General features: G+C 46.1%; 1 protein-coding gene across 2 annotated transcripts in view; it reads left to right on the forward strand.

Annotated features, from left to right (window-relative positions):
* The first annotated feature begins 2,476 nt into the window (after positions 1–2,476).
* LOC144155509 (uncharacterized) overlaps positions 2,477–27,218 on the forward strand; it is a 48,304-nt gene continuing 23,562 nt past the window's right edge. Inside the window, exons 1-6 of one of the 2 annotated variants that reach the window (XM_077687006.1) lie at positions 2,483–3,032; positions 5,485–5,610; positions 7,628–7,823; positions 9,746–9,935; positions 11,908–12,189; positions 26,608–26,734. In XM_077687006.1, the coding sequence (XP_077543132.1) occupies positions 2,922–3,032; positions 5,485–5,610; positions 7,628–7,823; positions 9,746–9,935; positions 11,908–12,189; positions 26,608–26,734 (1,032 nt within the window). In that variant the 5' untranslated portion in view covers positions 2,483–2,921. Of the gene's footprint in view, positions 3,033–5,484; positions 5,611–7,627; positions 7,824–9,745; positions 9,936–11,907; positions 12,190–26,607; positions 26,735–27,218 lie in introns of both variants that reach the window. The other variant, XM_077687005.1, reaches the window with a different exon arrangement.

The raw sequence follows: 27,218 nt of genomic DNA on the forward strand, positions 1-27,218 counted from the left end.
TTTGAACTATATATCTGCTGAAGATGGGGAACGTCGAAATCATTATTGTTTTAGAATTGGGGGCCTGCATAAGGAGAAAAATAATTAGTGACCAGCACCACCGGCATTTCGACTGAATCATCTGTTTTAGATGCGCTCGCCTTGTCCCGCGTCGTCGCGGCGTAGTCCGCATCCTTGGCGCGGCAGCTGTGCGCTCCGCCGCTCTCACCGCAGTGCCATCTGTGCGTCAGCGCGGTCAGCTCGCTCCCGTCGGCGTGCCAGCTGTGCATTAGCGCGCAGCTTGCGCTCGCGCTTGCGCTCAGTTAACACATGCGCATGCGCTGCTATGCGCTGCTATGCGCTGCTATGCGCTGCTCTCACTCATTCCGCTGCATAAAAACGCGGTAAGTGCGCCGCTCCGCTCAGTCGTTCTGTTGCCGGCGCTCCGATGACATCGTCCGATGATTTGAATAACGCAACGGCAACCCCCGATGCGTCGCATCTACCCCATGGTTCCCCTCTCGGAAAGATGCTGTAAATTTTCTTAAGCATGTTGTCTTCTGCAAATGAACCTAGCTTTCCCGGAGCTGTCTTGGGATCACCAGCAGTCTTCAGGTGCCCCTTGAGTGGGGGGCCAGGCTACCCTGTCTGTAAAAGACACACACGCGGAGTGACAATATGTGCATATGCAGGGGGCAGTGGCATCACCTGGACGCTGGAGCAGGTGGGAGCCCAGGGAGGTGGGGAGGTAACGAGGCAGTGCATGGTCTTGCCACCTTATAGTCTGTAGTTCTACCTGCTCATCTCCAGCCTCTCCAACACGAATCTTTCGATCTCCGCTACCAGACCCATGCGGACTCACCGTCAGGCCACAACTTTGAAATGCTGCGAGTACGACGCTACCTCCGGTTCCTTCACTGCAAGAGACTGAAACGCATCGCTCCTCTCTGCATCATTAAGAACTTATACGTCAGTCAACCCCAAGAAATATTTATCAACAATTGCTAACATGGCCACGGCAAACACTAGTACTTGCTGACCAAAAGAGGAAGAATACATTGCTGTCTGCTTGTTTCGTCTCGCACAGCAAGTCACATGTTACCTGGATATGCACTATGCATATCATCACACCAGTGGTAATACACTGCAGTAGCTAAGTCACAGGCACGTCGTCCATACCTTGCTCACATCTACACGCACTCGTTATACTTAGCGCTGTGCACAGCACTGAAGAAAATTACTATTGTAACAGTGCGAGTGATAGTAGGGTAGCTTCGCGAAAGAGTGTAGTTTGGCATTCGTTATATGAAAGCCGCCACTTCTTTCTCATTAACCTCATTTTGCTTGTTGATTGTCTTGGCATTCACTTGGCTCTACTTGTTCAATACAGTGCATTATTTAAAACCGCTCTCAATACTCTGGCACAAGTTGGCCCATTTTTCTGCGTGTGTCTCTGAGACTCGTGCAACACTGTCAACAATACATGCTACGAGCCCTTAGTGGATGGTTTTGGAGCAAATTGTAGCGCTTGATTTTTGTTATACATTCATTTGGTTTAAACCCTGGCGCACATCGAGAGGGTCACAGCTAGGTAACCCGTTAGTGCACACGGCTGCCCAGGAATGTCCCTCACATCCTCCTGTGGCTTCCTCGTACCCATCCCCACAGGACACAAAACTACCGGCAAGAAAATATCCTCAGTCGTTAGCATGCCTTCAGTAACCCCTTCCCCTCCTCTTCCCCCCCCCCCCCCCCACCCCCCCTGCCGTGTGGATTTCCCCACCTATATAACACCTCTCAGAAACAAAGTTACTACAAATAAAATGTATGCAAACTGCGCTGGTTCAAGCGCCAGCTTGGCTCAATATTCCATCTGAAAATCGGCAGAGCTCGTTTAAAAATTCAGCGCATTCTATTCCCATTCCATTCGGGCGGCAAAAGTGGCGTAGTCATTCCCATTCCACTTCTGTAAGCGTTGTCTCCATCCCATTCCCATTCCATTCCGGGGTCACGAAAAAGCGGAATAAATCCAGAGTCATTCCGATTCCGGAGTGTTAACTCCGCAACACTGGTTCCGACACCCCTGCCATAAGTAATACCAGTCCTTCAAAACATTGAGGGACTCTGGTAATACTGGTAATAGAAGAGAATTTGCCTGCATGAATGTTATCTGCGTCGTTCGTGTAGGCAGCATACTTTCCCCCTTGGCAAATATCGCTCAACTCGTGGGCGTGTACAGTTTCGTTTCAACGCGAACGCGCCTTGGCGCCTGTTATGATTTGCTGTTGGTTTTTCCTACACTAGTTTATCTCTGGCGCCGGCGGTGCCTCTAGTGTACATACAAGCATTTGGGAGATTTTCACGGCAGTCATTCAGGTCGAAACCTGCAGAAAAACACTTTTTCGCATAATTAGAGCAGCGTGCGAGCTCGCAGTTAAAATTAACATTAGTTACTATTTTTTTCCCTATGAGTCGCAGCTCTAAGAAAGCTGCTTCTTTTGTCATCTCCTTGTCGTGTCGGGACGCGCTACAGTGATTCGAAAACGCATTGTTGTCGGGCGCTGCGGCCGGGGTTGGAGCACGTGAAGCGAGCCCCGGTCCACCAGGCCGTGGTCCACCACTGGCACCGCGCCACGCCGGCCGCATGCGCCACCTCGTGCCAGCACCGTGCCAAAGCTCGGACTGGCCTGACAACCCCCACTGACTTCGCGAGGGCCTGGCGTGCCCGTGTGTTCTCGTCTCCGCAGGACGCTGGGCGAACGCAACAGCGCGTCTATCTGCCTCTGCTTCGCTCTGCTTTGCCTCCCTTGGATGGTTACGCTGTTGAGGACGTGAGCAGCGTGCGAGCTTTCAGCTTTTTCGTGCCGTCAGAACGGCTATGCAGTGTTGATCAGTCGTTGGAGTTAAATATCCACGCCTGGACGGCAGCGCATGGCGTAGGAATGGCTGCCGTGAACTGCAATCTACAGCGCAGCACGGTATCTGTCAGACGACCGGCTGATGGTCGACCGGAGGAAGTAATTCGAAACGGACATAACGTATTCCAATTCAAGGTTGGTGATGGCTTGATGTCGTACATTTTCCAGCGCTGTGCTGCGAGTTTGACTGCGTGCGTAGCGGCACAGCGTTCGCAGTTCGGCGTTGCCCGATTCTCTTTACTTCGAAACAAAGCTCATGTTATGCGTTGTCATCAACAGGCAGGGCATGTTTGTATAGTCTTATATCATGGGGCTGGCACGAATAACTGTTTTAATGGCATTTTTTGTTTTTGTTTTTTGCCGTCTAAATTTCGTAAGCCGATTCGAGCTGAGACAGCGTATTGCCTTTTAAGTGATAAATTGTAATTTTGGAATGCACTAGCGAACCGTATGAACGATTGCTGATGCACGTGTAAGTTTGCTTCCGAGCTAAACATGAAAAAAAAAAAAGTTCTATTTGAGCACCGCTTTACATTGCCGTGCTCACGTTGAACCAGGCAAGCGCTGATTACGTTCCGTAACCCGAAAAGCGGTTTCGACGATCTGAGCGAGGGTCACACCTAGTGCTTAGATATTCGAACAGTGGTTTTGCTGCTACTGTTTGTAAGTTAAGCGATTGTAAATCGAATGTTAAGTATATGGAGCTTGTAGACGCCGTCAACTCGGCGTCGCGCTCTTTCACCACAACTAGTTTGTGCCTTAACGAATTACTAGGCTAGATGACTTGGGCTGTTTTGTGCCACAGTAAAAAATGATCACTGACACGCAGCAGCTCTTATTGGCGCTTGGCGAGTTATTTTCACGAATTCGAAACCTCTGTGCTGTCCCACGGGCAGCAGCGCAGTAGTCATTGAAATATAGCCCCTGTGACACTGGTCGCATACTGTCGTAGTAACAAATTCACCATGCGGTTTTGAGGAAAAAAAATCCTAATGCATTTGAAGTAGTATCCAATGTTTCTATGCCATCAGTGGTAAAGCGTGTGCCAAACGCCAAGTAGAACAAATACAGTTGTCACATTGGTGAGTAATATCCATGTCACCCAGCCGATGTCAGTTATTATTGAGCCTGCCGTCATTGAACATTTCAGTGGTTGTTCACCACTGAAAAGTTCAATTTCATCTGGGCCATTGATCGAACTGCCTTTGGGACAGAAGTGTAATACCTGGGATACATTGCCATCTCCACAGTCCCTTGAGAAGCATGGCTTGATCAGTCATAAACTGTGGTTGTGAGCGTGCTTCAGGTGGCTCTGTAATGGTCCTTGAGTTTGAGGTCTGTCAAAGTTAACTGGCGTTGATTATAGCCGTGTGACAGCACTCATTTGAAAGTTCAGTGGCTGTTGAAATGGCTCTCACAGGAGTATGGCACCGCTGCTATGATATGCTACGTTACCATTAAGCCGATTTTGCTAAAATTTTTAGTGGCAAACAACTAGTGAAACATTAAAGGAAAATTGCTTATATGGTAATTTAACTGTGTGTGTGACAGTACCCATGTGAGTATGAGTATACGCTTTTTGTCAGGTCATTTTAATTGCTTCTGAAACAAATGCCCATCAACCTCAATGGGGATCGGCTGTGATCCTCAAACTATGTGACGCTTGTGCCATTAAAGTGCTCACAGGGGTTGTCTGGGTGGCTGAGGGAGAAAGGCTTCTCATTGGCCCTTTGGGATGGTTGTGTGATAATGGCGCACCTTTGTTGGATTCTATGGTCAATTTTAGTGGCATTGGGTGTTCATAGCGATAGCTGTCTAACAAACGTATTAATGAGCATTGACCCAGCTGTCACCCAACTTTTCAAAAGCCATTAATCATTCAAAAGTTCCTGGCCGTCATGCACTAGTCCTTCACTCTGGCCGTTTTACTGGGATATACATTCATGTCACAGAGAATTCACTAACTATGGAGGGAGCCGTTGTTGAGTTTAAGTATTCATTTGCCACAAAAAGTTCGGGGTCTTTAGGCTCAGTAGTTATTGATATGCCCCTGTGACACATACAAGGGCTGCTCTAGTTCAGCACAAATTGAAGAGCTCTATTGTCTCATGCTGATAACCGTATCTTACAGACATTGCATGATACTTGTAGTGACTTTGTCAGGGCCAGTAAAAAAAATGGAAGTTGTTTTCCATGTTGTAATAGGCTGTAAATGATGCTCAGCCGAGGGCTACAGAATAGATTATACCATCCGCAGTTTTTTGGCATGTGCCAAAACTAAAATGAGGTATTACTGGAGATGGGTCGCACGAGGACATAACCGTAGCCTATTCCTATCAAAGTTCAAGACTCCAGCTTGGTGGCAAGCTCTGCTACACGTTGCCTGAAGACGGTGTATACTTTTCTAATTGCTGGCATAAATAGTACTTGTGTTCATTTTGCCATTATTAGTGACTGATTTTGGGATTAGCACTTGATTCGAGAGATTATAGTTTGTGCACTCACTGCGGGAGGCCCAATTGTGCTGCTTGACTGTAGACAGCCGGTGTGGCCACCTAGTGGTTGACTGCTCCTTCCTCTTCTGCAGCAAGCAGTGTGCCACGCCTGCAATGGGTTCTACGGACCGTCTTTTGGTCATCCACTGTGCTGCACCTGCCATGCTTTCTTATACCCAGATGTGCTCTACGAGCTGGAGGGTGGAGACCAGGCCTGGGTGAGTGGCTTGGTGCACAGTGCTGGTTTTACAGCTGGAGCAGTGCAGGTTGTAATGTAAGGGAAGAGGGGCAGTACCTGAGACTCGTGGCACATTGAAAATTTAACGGAAAAGTTTGGGAAGCTCAGCACCCGTAGCCGGTAGCTGGCTGGATGAACAAGTTCGCAATGAACTGTCTTCAGCAGGCTGTAGGATCAGTTAGTGGGGTGCTGGGTGCTCATTTATGGAAAGACACAAAATGAACGAGCTTGAAAGAAAGCACACCATTGATTAGAGGACAAGCTAGAGATGGCTGCTGTTAACAGAAATGAGAGGAGCCGAGTATACTTGGGCGGAACATATTTTAGGAGGCACACGAACCGCACAAATAATGGATACCACTGGATGGGAGAATAGAGCGCAGTTAACCCCTTCCATCCCCAGTTGTTGTCCCAAATGATGACCAAAACTGGCCAACCTTATTTTATTTGAGAATCCTTTCAAAAATAACTCTTAGATGGTGTTTTAACAGTTTATTTGAAATTGGAACAAAAACTGAGAGCAAGGTGGGCGTCGAAGCGATCTAGGCAGTGTTAGTATTGATTTAGCGCCATTGCAGTGGTGTCAACACACTGTCGCTCTCAGTCGTGGAACTGAACTCGTCCTTTTCATAATCAGTCAAATCATCACTCAAAACGGCCTTTATTTTCTGTAACGAAGCAGGCGGAGAATCACCTGTGAGCAGCACCATTTTGTGAAATTCCAGTTACCAGTGCTTGCTCTTGCTCACACTGGTGCACGGAGTGGGTGCTGCCGTCTACTGCGAATGCGCGAATTACTCAAGTGAGCTTAGCTCGTTTGGATGCGGGTTCGATTACCCGCCGCGGCAGCTGCTTTTCTGATGGAGGCGAAAAACCAAAAACGCCTGTGTTCGAGATTTTGACGTATGTTAAAGGTTCCCAGGTGGTCAAAATTAATCCGGAGCCCTCCACTACGGCGTGCCTCATCGCCTGTGTAGCGAGGGCACATTAAACCCCACAATCAATCGATCAGAGCTTAGCTCATTCGTGGCATTCTAAGGTAACTGAAAGTTTCGTGAACGGGCTAAGCTCGTTCTTGGCCTTTTTGCATGGAAAAGCTCAGCTCATCCGAGGCACGAATCATGCCAGCCCACATAATGTCTTGAAGTTGCAGTGTGCTGGGTCTCTGGCTGCCACTGTGGTATTTCGCATAATGAAGTGGGGTATCACCGAAATGGTACCATGGCTGCCCTTGAAAGCTCTGTGGATGCAGGCAGGTTGCTTTGTTTTGACGGAAATGGCAAGAAAAATGGGGCACACTGAGAGCAAACTACATGTAATAAAACCTGTTTAGGTAAAAACAGAGGAGTAAAAGTAGCTAACTGGGATAAGGCACACACACGCAACAAATTCACATCTTTTTCCAGGTACACAAAAACCAGTCGTGACAAGATGTGGGGAGCAACTATTGATTGATTGATTGATTGCAGGGTTTAACGCACCGACGCAACGCAGGCGAAGAGGCGCGACGTAGTGGAGGGCTCCGGATTAATTTTGACCACCTGAGGATCTTTAACAGGCGGCGAAATCTCGTACACACGGGCGTTTTTGCTCTTCGCCTCCATCAGAAAAGCGGCCGCGGCGGCCGGGAATCGAACTCGCGACCAACATGACTATTTGTTGTCCAGGTTTTAGTAGAATGTTCAAATGGCGCAGTATGGTGCATGGGCTTCATTGAACTGTTTTCTGAGATTGAATGATTTGTTACTGCGCATAACCCCAGCCTGCCCATCATTAGTTAGAGCAGCGCTGCGGGCTCTTAAAAAAAGGTGGAAACGTCGTGATTGTGCGCAAGTTTTTTTATAACTTTGACAAACTCCCATTCTTTTCAATTTTCGTTTTAGTTTGTAATTGGCCTTCTACGCCTGCATGTGTTATCTGCATGCATGCACCCAGCCTGGTGTTTAGCCAACATGCCTATGTGCCATAAAACACAATCACCGTCATCACCTTTGCAGAAGAGTGACTCTGAAGACTCCGGCAATGATGAGCCGGCTGACTTTTACGAGATGGTGAACCACAGCGTCGAGCGGCCCCGACTTGTTATGTCATGCCAGAAGACTGATCGGCTGGCTGAGTGCATCTCTGCGCTTAGCAGCCCGAGGCCCCAGGAGTCCATGCCAGATGGTGTCCTTGCCCAGCTTCCACTAGAAGGCAGGTTTTGTGCGCTTTGTCTTGTATGAACATTTTTGCATGTGTTCAATTTCTTGCATGGTAAGAGGATTAGTGCTGGGGGGTAATGGGATTTCAGAGCCTGAGCCCTTCTGGCAATGTCTGGTAAATTACTTGGAGGAGACGACTTTACATGCTTGGGATAAATTTTTGAAGATATTTATTATAGGGATGTTTTTAAGAGCAGGTAAACTTCAAGGGTGCTGCTTCGTGGCAGTGCTGAGCGCATAAACTTGCTGTGCACTTTATGCCCTCACGCCAGCCAGGGTGGCACTGTTGCTTCTTCTCGTAGGGCTTGCACATGTTGGACCTTTCCTTTCACTCGTAGTGATGCTCCACTTTTTTGCAAATTTAGTTTCACTAGATCTCAACATCCTACTGCATGAAGAAGCCCATGAAAGGTGTTCTGGGTTAAATTCATCCTGCTAATGGCACTTTGCCTAGTAAACTGCTGCCCGTCTTTACAAAATGACCTGCTTTGTACACTTTTAGCAAATGGCTCCAGAGGCAGAATTATGAATTGTGACCATTTTTGAAATGCCCATTTCACATTCATTTCAATCGTGGTGTATTTGCACTTGAGAGGCCTTTCACCAATAACGCGCACAGAAACCAGCGCCCTACCGTGCTTATTCTACATCACATCTGGGTCTTCTGCTTTCAAGCTCGCTCGAAATGGACACTTTAAATGGACAGGAGATGGACAAGACTAAGAATTTTGCCCCAGAGCAGATAAACTAGAAAGAGACAGTACTGGAGGTAGACGAAAAAAAAAAAAGTACAAGTAAATGAAGCTAAGTGACGGTGGTAGGGAGCAGTCGTTAATTAATCATCGTCATCAATGACCTACTTACTGCACGTGCACGATTCAACGTGCCCCTAATTGTAACACTGAGATATGTTTAGGTAGGAAAATTTAAAATAATAATAGTAATTTGACGTTGATTCTACTATGCAGATGTAAGACATGAAACCATGTGCCTGGCCGAAGACATTTTATTTGACGTTTGCTGCTGTCACAGCAGGAATTCCTTGTGCTTCATTAACTTGCTTATCCAGCTCGTGCTGGCACTAGAACAGGAGCGGGGAACCTTGAAAGTATTTGCAATTTCAAGTGTGACCATCATAATTCCAGATGTGACAAGCTGTTGGTTCAATCACTGCTAATTTATGAATTTCACCTGGGAGTCTTCTTCAAGTTTTTGAAAACTCCCGCTCTGACAGCCGTCGAAGCCTTGCATGAAAATATGACTCTGCTTTGTTTATGTAACTGTGCACTTTGGTCTCCAGGATGCCCAGTTGCATGATGTTGCTCAGTTTCCCTTGCTGTTACCAAGTAAAGTTACCTTGCGCTTGATGGACGCTTCATAGTGGTACCTCTTTGGTGCCATAACGACTGAAACGACTGGCTAATCACAGCAACAGAAATATGTGCAATAGCTGGTTAAAGTATACCTATTAAGGAATGGGTGCACTAAAATTTGGTCATCTGATTTTTACGGATTATTTTGGAATGAATTTAGTTGGGTTTTGAGAGGAGTCATCCATGACATTGTCATCCATGACAATGCTGCTGGCTGCTTTGAGGCCGATTTTGGTTTTGAGCCTGATTGTTACGCGCACACGAATTTGAAGGCTACTTTTAGCAAAAAAAAAGGTGCGTGCTAGTATAGTGCCAATGAGGTAGGTCCACTGCAGGATGAAGGCCTCTCCCATTGACCTCCACCTGCTCTTGTCCCGCACTTCCCAAATCTATTGTTTGCCTCTGAGTTTACTTATTTCGACCCTTCGTCAGGTTAGCAGCCTTACCCTTCTTCTGGACCTGTCTCATGGTAACCACTCTGTCACCCTGGCTGTCCACCGGTTGTCATTGTGTCTCACTGTGCGGTCCCAACTGTGTGCAGTGCTGTCCATCATCTTCCGCAAGCTGGATGACCTGTCCCTGTGGCACTGCAGCCAGGTGTGCCGTCGCTGGCGTCAGATCCTGGAGTCTGAGATTAGTCAAGACCACTGGGCCTTGTTCATCAAGCATCGCTGGCCCCTCTTCAAGCCTCCTCACCGAGTCGCCTGCTGGCGGAGCCTGTACAGCCGGCTGTACGTGTCGCTGCTTACTATCTTCAAGTGGGTGGGGGGGTAGACGGACTCTGGCTCAAAGCTGATGCAAAGCCGTGCAAGTCCCCTCGGTTAAAAGTCGTTTATTCCTGCAACCGTGCTGCTACTGTCTGTTGGTACGTTATTCGGTCTGGGTTGATATCCCTTGATCATTAATTGGTAGGCTGAAGCTGCGATCACTTTGTGTGCCTCTGTACAAGCGGAAGCATGCTGTTCCCCAAACCCCCATCGCCATCATTCACATACACTGGGGCATTAGAAGGGCTAGGGATCGCACCTGCGGATGGCTCTGCAAACTAATAGTTATGTACGCTTAAAGAGGAGGGTGTTTGCAACAGGTGTGTAGGACAGTGTTGAACTACGGTCAACATTTTTTGGTCTTCATGTTTGCCGCGCATGACATGCATGGAAAAAGCAAGGTTTGCTGCCTACGGGACACTTCCTTGACAGCTATGATACTATCATAGACTAGCCTGATACTTTGCAAGTCATTAATAACACACTTGGTATGTGTAATCCTCTGACGGCATTATAGCGGGTTAGTTGGAAGCTCAGCTTTTCAAATATTGTGTGTTCCATTGCCTGTCAACTTCCTTGTCCACAGAAATGATTATTTGCTTTAGTCCTGAACTTTGCTTCCACAAAGGTTTTTCTTTTCTCCATTTCTGCCATGCAGTTACTTTCATGGCGCCATGTCGTTGTTATCCTATCATACGCTGATGAGCTGAGAAAGCGTCAAACAGATATTTGGAGGTGAAAAGCAAAAACGCCCGTGTGTGGAGATTTTGGTGCACATTAAAGATCCCCGGTTGGTCAAAATTAATCAAGAGCTGTCCGCTTCGGCGTGCTTCATAGGTGTAGCTTCAACACGTTGAACCCCACAACCAATCAGTCACTCAATCAATCAACCAATTAAACAAGCTACAGATTATACTTTGATGGTGCTGTTTTAGTTCTTTGGTAATAGCTGTTGGTACTGCGCACTTTACTCATCGGTGTGTAGAAAGTTGATAAAAATTGCACTTTTATGTGTGCATGGGTAATCTTGAATTTCAGGCTCTTGCCGTGATAATTCATGCTTTGTTTCTAGAGTCTCATTCTAGGCTTAGTGGAAATTTGTTTGCCAAATGTATTTGCTGTTATGCAGCAATGGGCTGTACTGTTCTTTTTTATTTTTTTGGCTACTGAGTTGTTAACCAAGCCCAGTCTCCATGCAGTAGTTTTTTATGGCTTTGGTGAGTTTGTAATAATTTATCAAAAAAATTTCAATGCACGAAGGACAAGGGGAGGAACGCGAGATGGGCTTCTTGTCTCGTGTTCCTCCCCTTCATTATTCCTCCCGGCCAAACCAAGTCTGTGTGATCTTTAGGTAAAAGTGAAGTAAGGCGTGCTGGCTGGTCTTTCAACTGGTTTGATTCAGAGAAGTATGAAATGGTGTTTTGATTTTAGAAGTGCCTGCCGCAGCAAATCTCAATCTGGGAGATTTTACCAGATGCATAGAAAATATCGCGAGATCTGTTTCCACGATAGCCTTGAATAAAGAGATCATGAAACTCAATAAGTTGAGAACAGTTAATGAGGTGTGACTTGGCTCTTTATAAGAGGCAGTCAGAGTAATGTGCTCACACGCACGCATCTGTCAGGTGCTGGGGGAAGCGACAATGTGTAACTCATTTAGGTAACGCTTTTTTTTTTGTGTGTGTGTGGCATGTGGGAAGTTATCCTTAATGTTCTTGCAATTATCTAATTATTGCAAGCTGCGTGAGGGAAGCAAGGTGGCTTGGAAATTGCTAAAGGTATTGTGGGGGATCTTTCTGTAAGTTTAGCCAGATTTTGCCGTGTGCCTAGGCGTCCAAGTGTGCCTAATGGTCTCGAAATGGAAGCATGCCCCACTTGCGGGAGACCCGACGTTGCTGCGATTCCTTCCGGAGTGTCGGCTGTGGTGCCTTTGCAGGGTGGCCAGCGCCCCGTGCCGCCGTTGCCTGCAGGAGCTCCGCGAAAGCCCGCGGGGGTCCCGGGGCGGGGCCAAGAGCCTGGAGTGGGGGGGCCCCGAGGGCTCGTGGCGCACGGTGCGGCTGCAGCAGGAGCTGCGCCTGCTCCAGACCGAGCCCCCCGAGGGCATCGAGGCTGTGCCCCTGGACCCACTGTGCGCCCACTGGCAGGCCGCCATTGCTGGGCCGCCCGACAGCCCCTACGAAGGCGGCCGCTTCTTGCTCTTCCTGCAGATACCCAGCGCGTGAGCACCACTTCCCTTTGCTGAGATTATTCCCCGGCAAGCCCCTTGGAGCTTGGACGTAGCTCCGGCACGTTATTTAAGCATTTCGGGCCCCTTTAATGCTTCAGGGTCATTCATTTTGATATCAAATGTCCCAGAAGTGTTGCCCTGCCATCTCCAATTTTAGTTACAAAAACAAATCAAGGTGTTTGTGACAAAAAGGGTACTTTGCCTCTACGTTTCTGGCGACACAAGTTTTTGATCCTGTTAGCTGCATTTAAATTTCATAGATGAGGGCAAAATGGAGTTATAGAAAGAAATTTTTTGGACGTTTTGCTTCTCACAAACTTCAAAAACCTCTTGGCTCATTCTATAAGAACTGGCCTGTGGTACATGGTCTTGATCAGTGCAAAGTTTTCTTTTACTGCGAAGCAGTATATGTCTAACCCCCGCAGTTTTCATTCCGGGGAAGCTGATTTACTCGGCGCCGCTCCGGGGCTCCTCTTCGTCACCGCCAACCCCTCTATCAAAACGGTTATAACAATGGTTATTCCCCTAGCCAGCACAGATACCTCTTTCACAAGTTGCGCAGTCGTCTGACAGGGGCCGTAGCGCCGTTATCAGATGATTGCAGAGAATCAACAGCAGCGCAAATGGGTGTAAAAACGCCCGAAAGCTGCCTCCACCACCGCTACCGAGAATGTAGCTGTGGCCGTTGCCGCCTCAAATTCCATCTTGCCCACTAGCTGCGGGTCCCTGCCGGTTGAAAGCAACTTACCTCATAGGAACGCCGGTGTGAGCACGTTACTCTTCTTTAGCTTCAAAGCCATTCCGAGCGACGTTGACCGGCTGGTCGTAGTTCTTCTGGTGAAAGAATAATAACAGGTTTTAGTCTGGGCGCATATAAAGTCTTTATACCTGCCAGGTTTCCTGATTTGTCTGGGGGACTTCCGAGTTTTGACTGTTTTGTACGATTGTACGGTCGAAATGAAAATCTCCCGAAAACGGACTCGTGTTTGGCCAAATCTTTCTCTTTGTCTGGACACATTGCGCTGAAGCTACCTAGCAATCCAATCCAATCTTACACCAATTGACATCGTTATCAGTGAAGAGCTTAAAAAGTGTAGTTGGCGATGCGGACAGGTTGAACCGGTCAGTACTACAGTTGAACCCCTTTATAAGAGACACGTACCGGGGAGCAGTTTCTGTCTCTTATATCAGATGTCTCTTATAAGCAGGGAACCATTTTTTCACTTACTAATCAGACCCTAGTTCAATGTGGGCACCATATGACTAAAATAAGCTCAAAAGAACGCTACAGCATGTTGCAAAAGATCCATTCTAATTTATGTTCAGCCCCCAGAATTTATGAAACAGTTCCGAATCTTGTTTGCTTCATGACTGTATTTACACTGTATTTTACAACTGATTCTGCAAGCTTTTTTTTCTTTCCTCATTTGTGGAAGATGAATCGTACATGTTGAGTTCACAAGCCTGATGAATAGGCAGAGCGCACAGCTTCTTCCGCTGTGGGCTCAGGCTATTCATTATGCTTGCAGGACTCAACATCTGCGATGCTTCTTAATTGGGAGCTATGCGAGTGGGAGAACCCGCATGTGCGATCGCACTCCATCCAATAGATGGCAGTAGGCTTCAACCACTTCTGTATGTTGCATTTCCATTGGCAGGGCTTCTCATCGTCATTTCATAGCTGACTGAACCACTGTGTGTTTGCTGAAGTTATAATAAATAGTGACTGCAGGCGTCTGTCATTCACCTGTGCTTCCAGGATGGAAGCAACTGCAATTAGCGACTGGTGGCAGTGCGTCTGAAGTTCAAATGTCTGTTACAAGCGAGATTATTGATTAAAGTTCAAGGATGACTTGTCCCTTATAACCAATCTTCTACATCCGATGTCTGTTATAAAAGAGGTCAATTTAATGGGAAAGATAGGGCAGCCAACCATGTAAGTCAATAGTGTCTCTTATACCCATTTGTCTCTTACATCAGTGTCTCTTATAACGAGGTTCATCTGTACTGCAACACTGAATAAGACAAGCAGTTAAGCATGGAAAAAAAATCGCACCCATTTTGGAGCATCTATGTCTTACCACCCTCGGTCAAGACCCGCCGCGGTGGCTCAGTGGCTAAGGCGTTGCACTGCTGAGCACGATTAAAGTTCAAGGATGACTTGTCCCTTATAACCAATCTTCTACATCCGATGTCTGTTATAAAAGAGGTCAATTTAATGGGAAAGATAGGGCAGCCAACCATGTAAGTCAATAGTGTCTCTTATACCCATTTGTCTCTTACATCAGTGTCTCTTATAACGAGGTTCATCTGTACTGCAACACTGAATAAGACAAGCAGTTAAGCATGGAAAAAAAATCGCACCCATTTTGGAGCATCTATGTCTTACCACCCTCGGTCAAGACCCGCCGCGGTGGCTCAGTGGCTAAGGCGTTGCACTGCTGAGCACGATTAAAGTTCAAGGATGACTTGTCCCTTATAACCAATCTTCTACATCCGATGTCTGTTATAAAAGAGGTCAATTTAATGGGAAAGATAGGGCAGCCAACCATGTAAGTCAATAGTGTCTCTTATACCCATTTGTCTCTTACATCAGTGTCTCTTATAACGAGGTTCATCTGTACTGCAACACTGAATAAGACAAGCAGTTAAGCATGGAAAAAAAATCGCACCCATTTTGGAGCATCTATGTCTTACCACCCTCGGTCAAGACCCGCCGCGGTGGCTCAGTGGCTAAGGCGTTGCACTGCTGAGCACGATTAAAGTTCAAGGATGACTTGTCCCTTATAACCAATCTTCTACATCCGATGTCTGTTATAAAAGAGGTCAATTTAATGGGAAAGATAGGGCAGCCAACCATGTAAGTCAATAGTGTCTCTTATACCCATTTGTCTCTTACATCAGTGTCTCTTATAACGAGGTTCATCTGTACTGCAACACTGAATAAGACAAGCAGTTAAGCATGGAAAAAAAATCGCACCCATTTTGGAGCATCTATGTCTTACCACCCTCGGTCAAGACCCGCCGCGGTGGCTCAGTGGCTAAGGCGTTGCACTGCTGAGCACGATTAAAGTTCAAGGATGACTTGTCCCTTATAACCAATCTTCTACATCCGATGTCTGTTATAAAAGAGGTCAATTTAATGGGAAAGATAGGGCAGCCAACCATGTAAGTCAATAGTGTCTCTTATACCCATTTGTCTCTTACATCAGTGTCTCTTATAACGAGGTTCATCTGTACTGCAACACTGAATAAGACAAGCAGTTAAGCATGGAAAAAAAATCGCACCCATTTTGGAGCATCTATGTCTTACCACCCTCGGTCAAGACCCGCCGCGGTGGCTCAGTGGCTAAGGCGTTGCACTGCTGAGCACGATTAAAGTTCAAGGATGACTTGTCCCTTATAACCAATCTTCTACATCCGATGTCTGTTATAAAAGAGGTCAATTTAATGGGAAAGATAGGGCAGCCAACCATGTAAGTCAATAGTGTCTCTTATACCCATTTGTCTCTTACATCAGTGTCTCTTATAACGAGGTTCATCTGTACTGCAACACTGAATAAGACAAGCAGTTAAGCATGGAAAAAAAATCGCACCCATTTTGGAGCATCTATGTCTTACCACCCTCGGTCAAGACCCGCCGCGGTGGCTCAGTGGCTAAGGCGTTGCACTGCTGAGCACGATTAAAGTTCAAGGATGACTTGTCCCTTATAACCAATCTTCTACATCCGATGTCTGTTATAAAAGAGGTCAATTTAATGGGAAAGATAGGGCAGCCAACCATGTAAGTCAATAGTGTCTCTTATACCCATTTGTCTCTTACATCAGTGTCTCTTATAACGAGGTTCAGCTGTACTGCAACACTGAATGAGACAAGCAGTTAAGCATGGAAAAAAAATCGCACCCATTTTGGAGCATCTATGTCTTACCACCCTCGGTCAAGACCCGCCGCGGTGGCTCAGTGGCTAAGGCGTTGCACTGCTGAGCACGAGGTCGCGGGTTCGATTCCCGGCCGCGGCGGCCGCTTTTCTGATGGAGGCGAAAAGCAAAAACGCCCGTGTGTACGAGATTTCGGCGCACGTTAAAGATCTCCAGGGGGTCAAAATTAATCCGGAGCCCTCCACTACGGCGCACCTCATCGCCTGCGTTGCGTCGGCGCGTTAAAACCCTACAATCAGTCGGTCACCCTCGGTCAAGTTTTTTTGGCGAAGTGTGCCAGGGGCGACCATTGTTACGCTCAAGAATATACTCGCAGGACATCCTGACAACGGCATCGTCAGCTACGGTGAAACTTTAGCCAAGTGACCAGTGGTGTAGCTATTTAGTTGTTTGAACGACATAGTTCGGTTCCTGCTCTGTTGTAGAAAAAATAAAAAGGCATCTATAATATTCCACTCTGTTGCTACCAATTCCCGCTTCGATCTCCCTAATGCCGTCCCGGCGAACCTGGCAGGTATGAGTCTTTCTCTCTCCCTTCGCCGGTGTATTTCATGCCTAATTATGTGCCCATCCCCGGTTTCTGGTTTAGGCGTGCACGTGTTGGGGGGTGGGGGAGGGGGCATGCACGTACAGCAGGGCTTAATGTCGCTACTGATGACATACCGGTTGTGGTGGTGGGAGATTTAAACGTGGGGGTCTCGTGGCTCAATGCACTTTGTCAGCTGTCCCCCGTAATTGAGCGGTTTGGGTCTGGGTTGGTGTGTCACACAGGCAATAAGATGCCCACGTAAGGGAAAGGAAATGGACAGCTAGATGTTTGCCCCGTAAAATAACGCTCGAGGCCTTCCAGGCTTCAACTCGTAATGGGACAGATGCATTTTGTCCGTTTGGAGGAAGAATAGAGGCAATTGTAGATGCGTTGTCTGGAACAAAAGCGCGAATGGGTGCGAAAACAACGGAAAGCCGCTGCCGCCACCGCTGCCGCCTCATGTTCCAGTTCGTCGATTAGCAGTGAATCCCTCCCGGATGAACAGCAATTGCCCTCTTGGAATGCTGACGTGGGCCAATATCACTTGTTCAGCTTAAAGGGATTTCAGAGCGGCATGTTTGACAGTGTCTTTAACTTTTAAGCACCCGCTCATGGCGGTGGCTGGTTTATGTGTGCGCAGGTTGGGAGGGGGGGGAGGAGGGCACGCGCAGTGAAAGGTTTCATGCCCTTACTGATGACATGCCCGTTGTGTTGGCGGGAGGTTTAAACGTGGACGTCACACAGCCCAATGCAACCGGTCCAGTGTCCTCGGTGGTAGAGTGGATTAGGTTGGTGTATTGCAGAAACAGTACACAGATGCCTACGACATGGGAGGGAAAGAAACAGCTCTACGTTTGTCTGCTAGGATAAATCGGGTCTTTCCAAATTTTTATTCAGATAATTGGCTAAGAAGTATGCTCAGTCGTAAATTGCAAACAAACATTTTGTTTTAAGCACTCCGTGGAAAGCGTGCAACTTCGCAGGTCATCCGTTTTCAGAGTGGAAGGGCAGTAACTTTTTTTACCTACCTTTTGCAATTTTTAGAAAAGGAATTATTTCTTTTAGTGACATTCCAGGTATCTTTTTATGGTGCCTGAAAGCTATAATAACTGCAAGAATTATCCAGTCAAGGTATTTAGCAGTAGCCTTGGAAAAAACGTTGGAACGGCACAGAATACTTTTACACCATGCTAAGCCCTTAGCGGCACCCAACAACTACACTTTGTAGCTCAGGTATGCCAGACAAATCGAATTTTAAGAACTTGGCTTTTAACTCTTTCATTGCTGAATTTTTTTAGAGCTGATCCTCGCTCCCTGCCGCTCTGTTTTTTTTTTTTTTCCATGTCCATTTGGTGGAAATATTATGCTAGTAATGCACTGCGATGCTCTGCAGGACATGTTATTCAGGATTACCTTATCCAGTAAAACATTGTGCCAAATACAAACAAATTATATTTTAACTTTTAAGTGCAGAGCGGTGCAGGGCTATTCCATAGGTAATGGGGCGTGGAATAGTGGACCAGTGTGCTCTTACTGGGTAGTGCTTCTCTTTGATGTGGGAAGGGTTTTGTGCTCTCTTTCTCTCTCTCTTTGGTGAGCTTAGTTTCCGGCTTTCACCACTGACGGAAAGCTTGCGATGTGGGAGAATTGTTTGTGCCGATTTGGTTGTGTACTTGGAGTGCAAGGTCCTTGGGCAAAGGAAGTATGGATGGGGTTGCTCTGGGTTATGTGGCTCTAGGGCACTGTCTCCTCTGTTGACAGCACGCCTGGCGGTGTGGTGTAGTGAGAAGCTCCATGGGTATCTCATGACAGGCAGCCAGGCACCGACATACGAGAAGTGACCGCTGTTTCCGCTGGCATGGGGTAGGGGTTTCTGCTAGGGGCTCTGTTTCCTCTTATGACAGCAGAATACCAAGACTGAAGCATTGATGCATCAAGCCATCAGCTGCACCTCTTGTTGGCTCTCGCTTCCGATGGATCTTGTCTGTAGGTCTTGTTGTTGGCAAGAGGTTTTTGGGGAGCTCTCACTGAATAAATTTTGTCAATGATGGTGACATAAAGCTGCAAGTATGTTCTTGATGCACTTCTCAGCATTTATTTTTTCTGGCACAGTTTCGAAGTATCTTGCCTCCTAGACTTTATTCAGGTGTTATCATAAGGATACATAGAGTGTCGGTGACAAAAAATTGGCATCTTTTGGACTCAAAATCATAAAGTAGGAATGTTTGTTGCTGTGTTTTAAAGTTTAAAAAAAAAAGTCACAGAGTAGGTCATTTCTGTCATAGTTTTAAAATTTAAAAGAATACAAAGAAAAATGAATTCATTCTGGAAGTTTTCGATTATCTAAAAGGGGCCATGCAGACAAAACATGTTTGGTTCATTCGAAAGGTTGCCTCATTAGAATCATACTGACACCACTTTTAACATAAACTTCACTCAAATAAGTTACATAATTAGGAAAAAAAAGTAACGCCGTTCCACTCAACGTGAAAGCTTTCAGAAGTGCAGAGCAGTGATTCGCCATAATGGACTGTGGCGCCATTATCCGCTCACTGCTACCACCCATCACGCTTTTTGCCGCCCTGTCTCACTCCTCTTTTGATTGATGAATAGAACGGAGGTTTGTCCAATGCTATTCAAACTTCCCGCCTTCACTCGCGTGCCCCCTGCCTCGAACAGTGCGAGCGGGCGTTCTGTTCTTCTTGTACCTACTTGCTGGCCATTTTTTTCTCTTAAAAAACCAACCCAATGGGTGTTCTGAACTAAATGGACGGGGGGGCTGGCGGTTATATACACAGATTTTGCCTCAAATGTTCCTGCAGTTTTCTTTGTGCTAAACAACGGGGAGATGCATGTCAAGCGGCAGCGGTTCAGGAGTTTCAAACAGTTATGACCATACAAACTGCTTAGTTTTCGAACCCTCTGTGGGACGCTGTTATGGTACATCGTCAAGCTCTTCTTGGGTCCGTTATCTTGCTGTGCTGCCTGATTCCGGCAGTCGCTTGACATCGAAGCATTACAGCGAGCAAGCTAAGCTGGCAAGGCAAGCCCCTAAAGTGCTCTGAAAAGGGAGTGGGAATGTGGCTCACTAGCTCATTTCCTGCACTAGAACATATGATGTCGTATGCACAGCCATGTGATTGGTTGAGGCTGGCAAAAGCAAACGCAAGTTAGGAAAGGTATAAGCTTGCAGAACAAGCTATTTTCGCTGATCGGTAATGCATATTCATTTTATAGCATTACGAATGGTGGGATGAAACAATGGAAGTAATAAAAGTACATGTAATCATAGAAGTACCAGTGTATACTGCTGTCGGTACTGCGCACGCTATACTTGCTATTGCTGCACAGCAGTGCAGTGCTTTGGGGTTGTCTCAGACGACACTGGCTGATTCACGTAAGTGACATTTGTCTTACATGACCCTCTTTGTCGTGTTTCACGAAACGATTACTACCTGCCGTAACAAAAACAAACCAGGTGCAAATATGAACAAACAGAACAGCGCACTTGAATTTCGCCCGACCATGTGATGTCATGGCAGACGTCACGAAACACATGATTTGGCCGGAATATCAAGATTTTAACTTAAAATGATTAATTTTTCAGTGAATAAAGCATCCGATCTTTTTAATAAAACAAACTTGTATTTTGTCTGCAGGGCCCCTTTAACTCTTCTGTGATCACGCCATAGGCCATCGTTCACGGGGGAACGAGAACTTTCAAACTTCCCGCAAAAAATAAAAACGGTGCTTTTCGGACAGCTGACACCATCTGGCGTGGTCATTGAAAACCCCTTTTTCAGTTTCGTATCTGTTTGTTTACATTTCGCATGGGTAGACGGTGTTGCGAGTGAAATTTTAACCTAAGATAGCCGCGAGTTGGGCAAAAATGGCGTCCTGTTTCACTGCACACTCTGCAGAGGCGGACTGCGGTTTCAGGGACTTCGGCCAGTGCTGTTGCTGATTTTTTTTACCCCAGCAACAGTGATGACTTCAGCAACGATATGGATTCTTCAGGTTTTAGTTCTGATGGCTCCCATTCAACAGCCTCAGACTTCGGCAGGTGCTGCCAGGGAAGGTTCGTTTTTGACTTCGCGCTGTATTTATAAACAAAATGTGCCTAATATATGACGACTGTGGTATTACTTTCATGTGTAGGGTCTGGACAACGTGCAGCGGGGATATTTTGCTAAATGCACCGTGCCTTATCATGTTATCACCTTCAAGATAGCCTGGTGCTCGTGTAAAATTAGCGCTGCGGAGTGACGCGCGATGCTTGTTGAGAGCGCTAATTTTTTTCTTGTTCTTTATTGCTAAAGTGATAATGATTTTGTGTCAGAACGCAAACAGGTATGCATGGATGAATATTTTTGAGAGGCCGACTGACTTTCTGGCTTCGCGGAGTGGCACAGCCATCAGGCCCTTAAGGTTGGTAGGCCTGATAAGGTTGGTAGGTAAGGTTGGTAGGCCTTAAGGTTGGTAGGCCTAATAACGTTGGTAGCCGTTAAAGGTGTAAGAACTTGGTGTGCCGCATTAATATATATATGTTGAATCATAGCATAGGAACGTATAAACATTTTGTATATCTTAGAATTCCTAAAATAATTTTTAAGCTCAGTCAAAACGCCTATTTGTGTTTTGTGTATACTTTTCTCGCACATTGTTTTTTGTTTTGTTGACCAATAATCTCTTAGTAATTACATATTTCACAAAGCTGCTCTTATATGTTCGAAATGGAAATCTTAAGTTATAGTTTAATGCATAGCAATTGTAAATGTGTCCGGTAGCTCAAGAGAAAAAAAAGTTTTCTGGAAGCACTCAAAACCGGCCATTTATCCTCAGTTGCGAAAAAGTTAAACTTTTGAAAATGTTTTCTTAAAGTATACTGGAAATATATTCAAGAAGGGGAGTTCTCAGGAAAAAAATAATAACTTGTTTTTTTTTTTCTTTTTTCTTGTGTGTGTGGGGGGAAGGGGGTGCTGTAGGCACGCAGAGCAGAAATGGAAGTCATTTGTTGTATATCAGTCATTGCCAGGCTGCTTGCCATGGGGCCTCCGCAGAGCTTTTTGCGCTGTTTGGCACTGCTTAGTTGGACCCAAAGCAGCTCATTTCCATTACCCTAAGCGCCTTGCATTGTGACTGCACAACTTAATTAGTGCGCAACAGATTGAACTTGCTGAAAAGAGAAATTTCGATTACAGGTTGACCTATACGTTTAAAAGAACAGGGAAAATTGTCCTGAGTATCATCTAATGCATTTGAACTGCAGCACTTTTATGCTACTTGGGCTGGATAATATCCGTGGTCAGGTCTTCCTATGCAGCCTTCATCCACATAGCGGCGTCGCTGAGAAGAGCCTTCTTGCAGCGCCCCAGTGGTGTTCTTAAAAGGTTTGTTCACAGCGACATCCAGTGGCTGTAGCGGAGATGCCATACCACCAGGAATGACAACTGGATCTGTGCCTGCTTTCTGAGCAGTCTTTTTCACACCCGAGCAACACACCCGAGCAAATGTGACCCCTGAATGAGTCCAGAACCAACGGGTTTATTGGCTCCGATTCCGCTCCTGGTCACTTTGTCCAGGCAATCTCCAACTATTCCTTTACCATCTCCTCGTTCATGTAACATTTTTGTTGGCTGGAATGGTCTTTCTTTGGGAAAGACTTCATTCTTGAGGATGATCTTCCAGCAAAACGCAATGTTCGGAGAGTGTTGTCAGCTGTACAGCACAGCATCACTGTGAAGCATGTATGGTTCATGTCCTGTTGTCAGCAAGCACATGTCTTTCGCTCCTTTGGCCGTTACTGTGGTGTGGCTTGGCATGCCAAAGTAGACAGGCGTTTGGAGGATGCAGTCTTTCTCGTCTGGGGCTCCACCAGCCACTTTGTATTCTGCTAAGAGCCACTGGCAGATGGTCAGTCGACGACCAAGTGAAAGTCCTTTAGACCCCGCCTCGGCTTGCTTTGAATGTGGAACGTCTGATCCCCTCTTTTTGGACTAACTGTTGGGCTTTCACCTGAATATCTTCACAAGACACTTGCAGTCCCTTTGCATGCTGCTCCTTCGTGTAAAACCTCAGCTCTTCTCCAAGGCATCACCGGTTTCTGGTCCCCAAAAAGCATGACACTCCCCCAAACAAGGCAAAAGTGTGCTCTGCTGTTTTCGCCAACCTCTGATGAACCTTTCATTAAACTCTCGCAGAGCGTCATGGTTGTTAAAGTTCTCAGCAAAAGATAGAGACAAACATTTTATTGACTTGAGAGCAGGAGGATGTTAGGGCCTCCACCCTGCGAGAGGCATCCTTAGTCCAAGATGCCGTGGTGCTGGCTGGCCATCCGGGCCCACTCTACCTATCGTCACTGGCTTGAGGGCACGGAGCTGGTCAACTGCTCCACCCATGGCTCATAGTTTGGGGTTCGCATTAGGGGCAGGAGTGGGGGCTCGTTGGCACTCCCATATCAGGTGGTATAGGGTGCCAGCCTATGCTTACCAAAACATAACTGCAGACATACAATTGAAGCTGTGTCATCGCTGCGCTTATGCATCGTGGAAAAATGTCCCTGCGTTGCTTAGCTTTTTCGTGCACTCCCAGCAATGCGTAAGCCTTGTCCTTCCAGTGTCTGTATTCTGTCAACACGAGCACATCTTAATTTGTATGTCCTACAGTGCTAATTGCTGTGGCATTTCCTACTGTAAATAATATTATCATTTATCCTTTTTTTAATGGGAATATTAGCATACATATTTCCCCAAGACCACGCATGCTCGTTGTGCTGGCATGAGCCCTTTCATTCCTTCCCTGGTGTCTTGGGACCCAGTTGAGAGAGACGTGCAGATGGATGGCTGTGGACTGCCATGTAGGACGTCAGCTTGTGATACATGTGCATGGATAGGGAGTTGGTGGCAAAGCCTTGGAGGGCTCCTTTGCGGTCTGTGTAGTAGTCAGTGGGGTGAGGTTGCAACAGGATTGATTCGGCAATGGGTAGTATCTCGGCAGCTGTAGCGGCAGGTGTGAATGGTGCAGGTGTGAATGGGGGTGGGTGGTTTTCTTGTGAGAGTGAAGCACAGGAGGCCCGACAGTCAACCCAAGTGCTCAGCATAGCATACGTTGGTTTTGGTTCTCATTAAAGGCAACAAGTACTCGGCTGTGGTGGTTATAGTAAGAGAACTTTGTCGCATGCACCACCGGTGTCACCACCATATTTTTCATCAATGCGCTTACCTAGAACTACGCAGGATCACTCCTGTCACTGCCCTGAGCCAGCACAGTGCTACATTCCACAGAATTACAGAGAGCCTGGGAAAAGCTAGAAATACCGCACTCTTTTGAAATCCGTTAGTACTAATGTTATTAATAAGCAGTGTTCGTGGTGGTTCTTGAAAATGCTTAATTTCGGAAATGCTATGTTTAAGGCCGTGAATACATTTAAATTTTTAAGGGCCCTAAAATGTTCTTAAATTTGTATGCTAGGCTACACTTAGCTTATTTTACTGAATGTGTGGCATTGTTAAATGGCAAAGCCGGAAGCTCAACAGTAAAAGCATTCGAAGAGAAGCTTTTTTCTAAGAGGAAGTTGAGAGCAACAGATACCAGAGAAGGAAACTAGAAAAAGCAGTTGCTGACCAGGTGGCAGCTGCGGACAGTTATGCTAAAAATGCTTAGGCAGCTAATTATGTCACATGCATTGCAAAATCAGTCTTTGAAAAGCTGCAAAAGAAAAGATGCAGGAAGTTCAAGCAATTGTTTGTGGTATTGATGAAAAACTTTCTTGCTGAAAAAACACTTTCTTGAGATACTTCCTGGTGTGTGTGTGATTCTGGTTATGTGTGATTGAAGGTAAATTAAAAGGGTTTCAAGTCATTTTGCACAAATTTCTTGTTTTTGTTTACGATAATATGAGTGATATTGTTGTTGAAGAGGCTATTTTCTGTCCACGCTACTAAACACATTGCTTGAGGCCCTTGAAACTACCATGTTGAGCCTGGAAAGTCCTTGAGAACCCTTGAATTTTTTCCTTCGAGACTGCTACGAACCCTCTTGTGGTTCTTGGTATAGGATATTACTTGAACTACATTGGGCTGGACCCTGCTTGTGTTGTGGATGATAAATGAAAGCAGCAGCTTCCATGGACACAGCTTGTTTGAAGGCTTTTGCAGTTGGTTCTCTGATCAGCGTAGTGATCAGGCAATCGGCTCTCAAGTTCTCTCCCCCTTGCATCTCTTCAACAACTTCAGCCTAATAACTGCATCTTCTAGTCAAATGAAGTATACAGCGAGATGCCCTGGGGAGTCATCTTTCTCATGTCTGGGAACATCGCCATCTCGTACGCACTGTGGGAGTGCGGTCGAATCGGCTATGGCCAACACAGTCTGGGTGGAACCTTTCTTTCTTTTTGTGACTTTGAACTCTTGTGAGGTCACCACAGTGAGAGAGTGACTGGCAGAGCTCTACTACATTGCTTGAAATGTGGGCCAGTGGACGGATATCCACCTTATGAGCCTGATGCTGTCAGTGTCTATCAACTACATGATGCAATTGTCAGGCACACAAAACATCATCTTTGAGGTTCAATATGTCTCGTTGCTCAAAATAATTTTATTTGGCATTGTGATAAACATTGTATCCTGCTTCCTGTATCCTTAATTCTGTGGGCGGACTCAAGGTGCGTGACGAGATAGTCGCAGTGGTGTCAGCTCCACAAGTACTTTTTTACTTCGGCTGATGCCCTACACGTGCTTTGCGGGAACGTCGCAGTAGAATTGCTGCCTCTGACCCCCTATGTTGTTTATCCTGCATGGGTGCATTTACTTTGATCGACCACAGCATCCCATTTTTCTTTGAGCTGGGCCTACACACCTTGGTGATGGGAAGGGAAGGGGGGGGGGGTTGCGTTGGGGATGATTACTGAAAGAAGCGGCTCGCACGGACATGCGGGCATGAGCTAGGTCGCCCTGTGGGTTTGTGCAACTGGTGCTGATCAGCGCAGCAATCTGGCCATTGGCTCTCTGGCTCTCGCTCTGCGTCGCTTCCGCGACAGCTTTCTTCACAGTGTAAGTGAAGTGGGGACCCCTTCAGCGCTGCCAAGTAATATTTTCTTGGAAGGAAACCTGGAATGTTTGAAAGACAAAATCCAAAATCCGATTTGGCTCCTGTGTGCAACTTCTGAGAATGTCACCAAATGAAACAGACAGATTACTTTGCAAAGTCTCAAAAGGTAGCTAATCTTTATTTTATCTAAGGGAAAAAAAAAAAAGTGGTAACTTTGCATTGTCTGAGGCCACGCATCAAAGTCCAGTTCCTATGGATTGAAAGAAGTTTCCTTGAGGTTTGTGAGAAGCATTACGTCTCAAAATTCTTTTGTTCTACCCAGCTTAGCAGTTAAGATCTAAATAAAACCAATAGAATAAAGAACATTGTTTGCAGTGGAGCTGTTCGTGCCACCTACACTCAGGAAACGGGCAGGAAAGGCTCATAAAGGCTGCACTGCACAGCAGCATTACCAGCTCCACTCATCAGACACGTCTTGCCTAATGCGAGTGGCTTTGCTTTCATCTTTTTTTTTTTCTTTTTTTGGTCACACGCACCGGGAAAGTGGTTTTTCTGAAATGCCACAATTTTTTTTAATACAACTCCTGGGCCGTTCATGACTCCTTGAAGAAGGAGCATGAAACCTGATTCTTAAGAAAATTGCTTTTCCTCTTTTCAAAAGGAACCAGCATAGTAAGGAATCAGCCTTCACAAAGTGTGCATTGCAGCATTGCATGCCTTCTGTGAAAATAAGCTGCGATTCACAGTAGTATGCTTTTTTTTTTCCTGTTCTAAAAAGGCATGTGTCGTGAAGCTAAGCAGGTTTTAGTTTTTGTTTATTTCAAAAGGGAATCTGTAGTGAAGTCGAGCAAAAATGGTGTTTATTTCTTACACGTGTCATTATTTGCTTGCAGGTATCCCATGAAGCCTCCCATTGTGAAGTTCCTGACCAAAATCTTCCATCCTAATATAAGCCGTCATGGAGATATTGGAATAGACTCCATTCACCATAATTGGAGTTTAGCCCTCACCATATCAAAGGTTCGCTTCTACTTTTTACTTTTTTACTTCTCAAACAGTGCATCTGAATTACTGCGGGCGTTGGGATCCATCCTTTTGCCTATGGTTTACTGTCGGGCTTGGACTAGAAGGTGGGTGAACATTCGAAACTTTGAATAAGCAACATATTCATAAACACAAAGGAACTTGAGGCATGGAACAATGCAGAGGATACCTCAGCTTCGACAGTCCAGGTTCCTCTCCTATCAGTTTACTGCCAAACTGCAACAACCTTGTTCATAATCAGCGCTGTTCTGTACCTCATGTTTAAGCTGAAATGGGAAGCTGTTTGCATAGAGCAATTATGAACTTTCATCAGTCATGGCACAGGTGCGAAAAAAGTTACACACACAGCTGATCGTGTTGTGAGCGACGAACCTGATCATACCAGCCATAAATTGGTCTAGCCGGTCCCTTTTTTTTTTTTTTTTTTTGATGCTTGGAGGTATTTCGACTAAATAAAGAG

This window comes from Haemaphysalis longicornis, unplaced genomic scaffold (genome assembly GCF_048455015.1).
Source record: "Haemaphysalis longicornis isolate Haplotype H1 unplaced genomic scaffold, Haemaphysalis longicornis Haplotype H1 scaffold_1, whole genome shotgun sequence".
Taxonomy (NCBI): Eukaryota; Metazoa; Arthropoda; class Arachnida; order Ixodida; family Ixodidae; genus Haemaphysalis; species Haemaphysalis longicornis.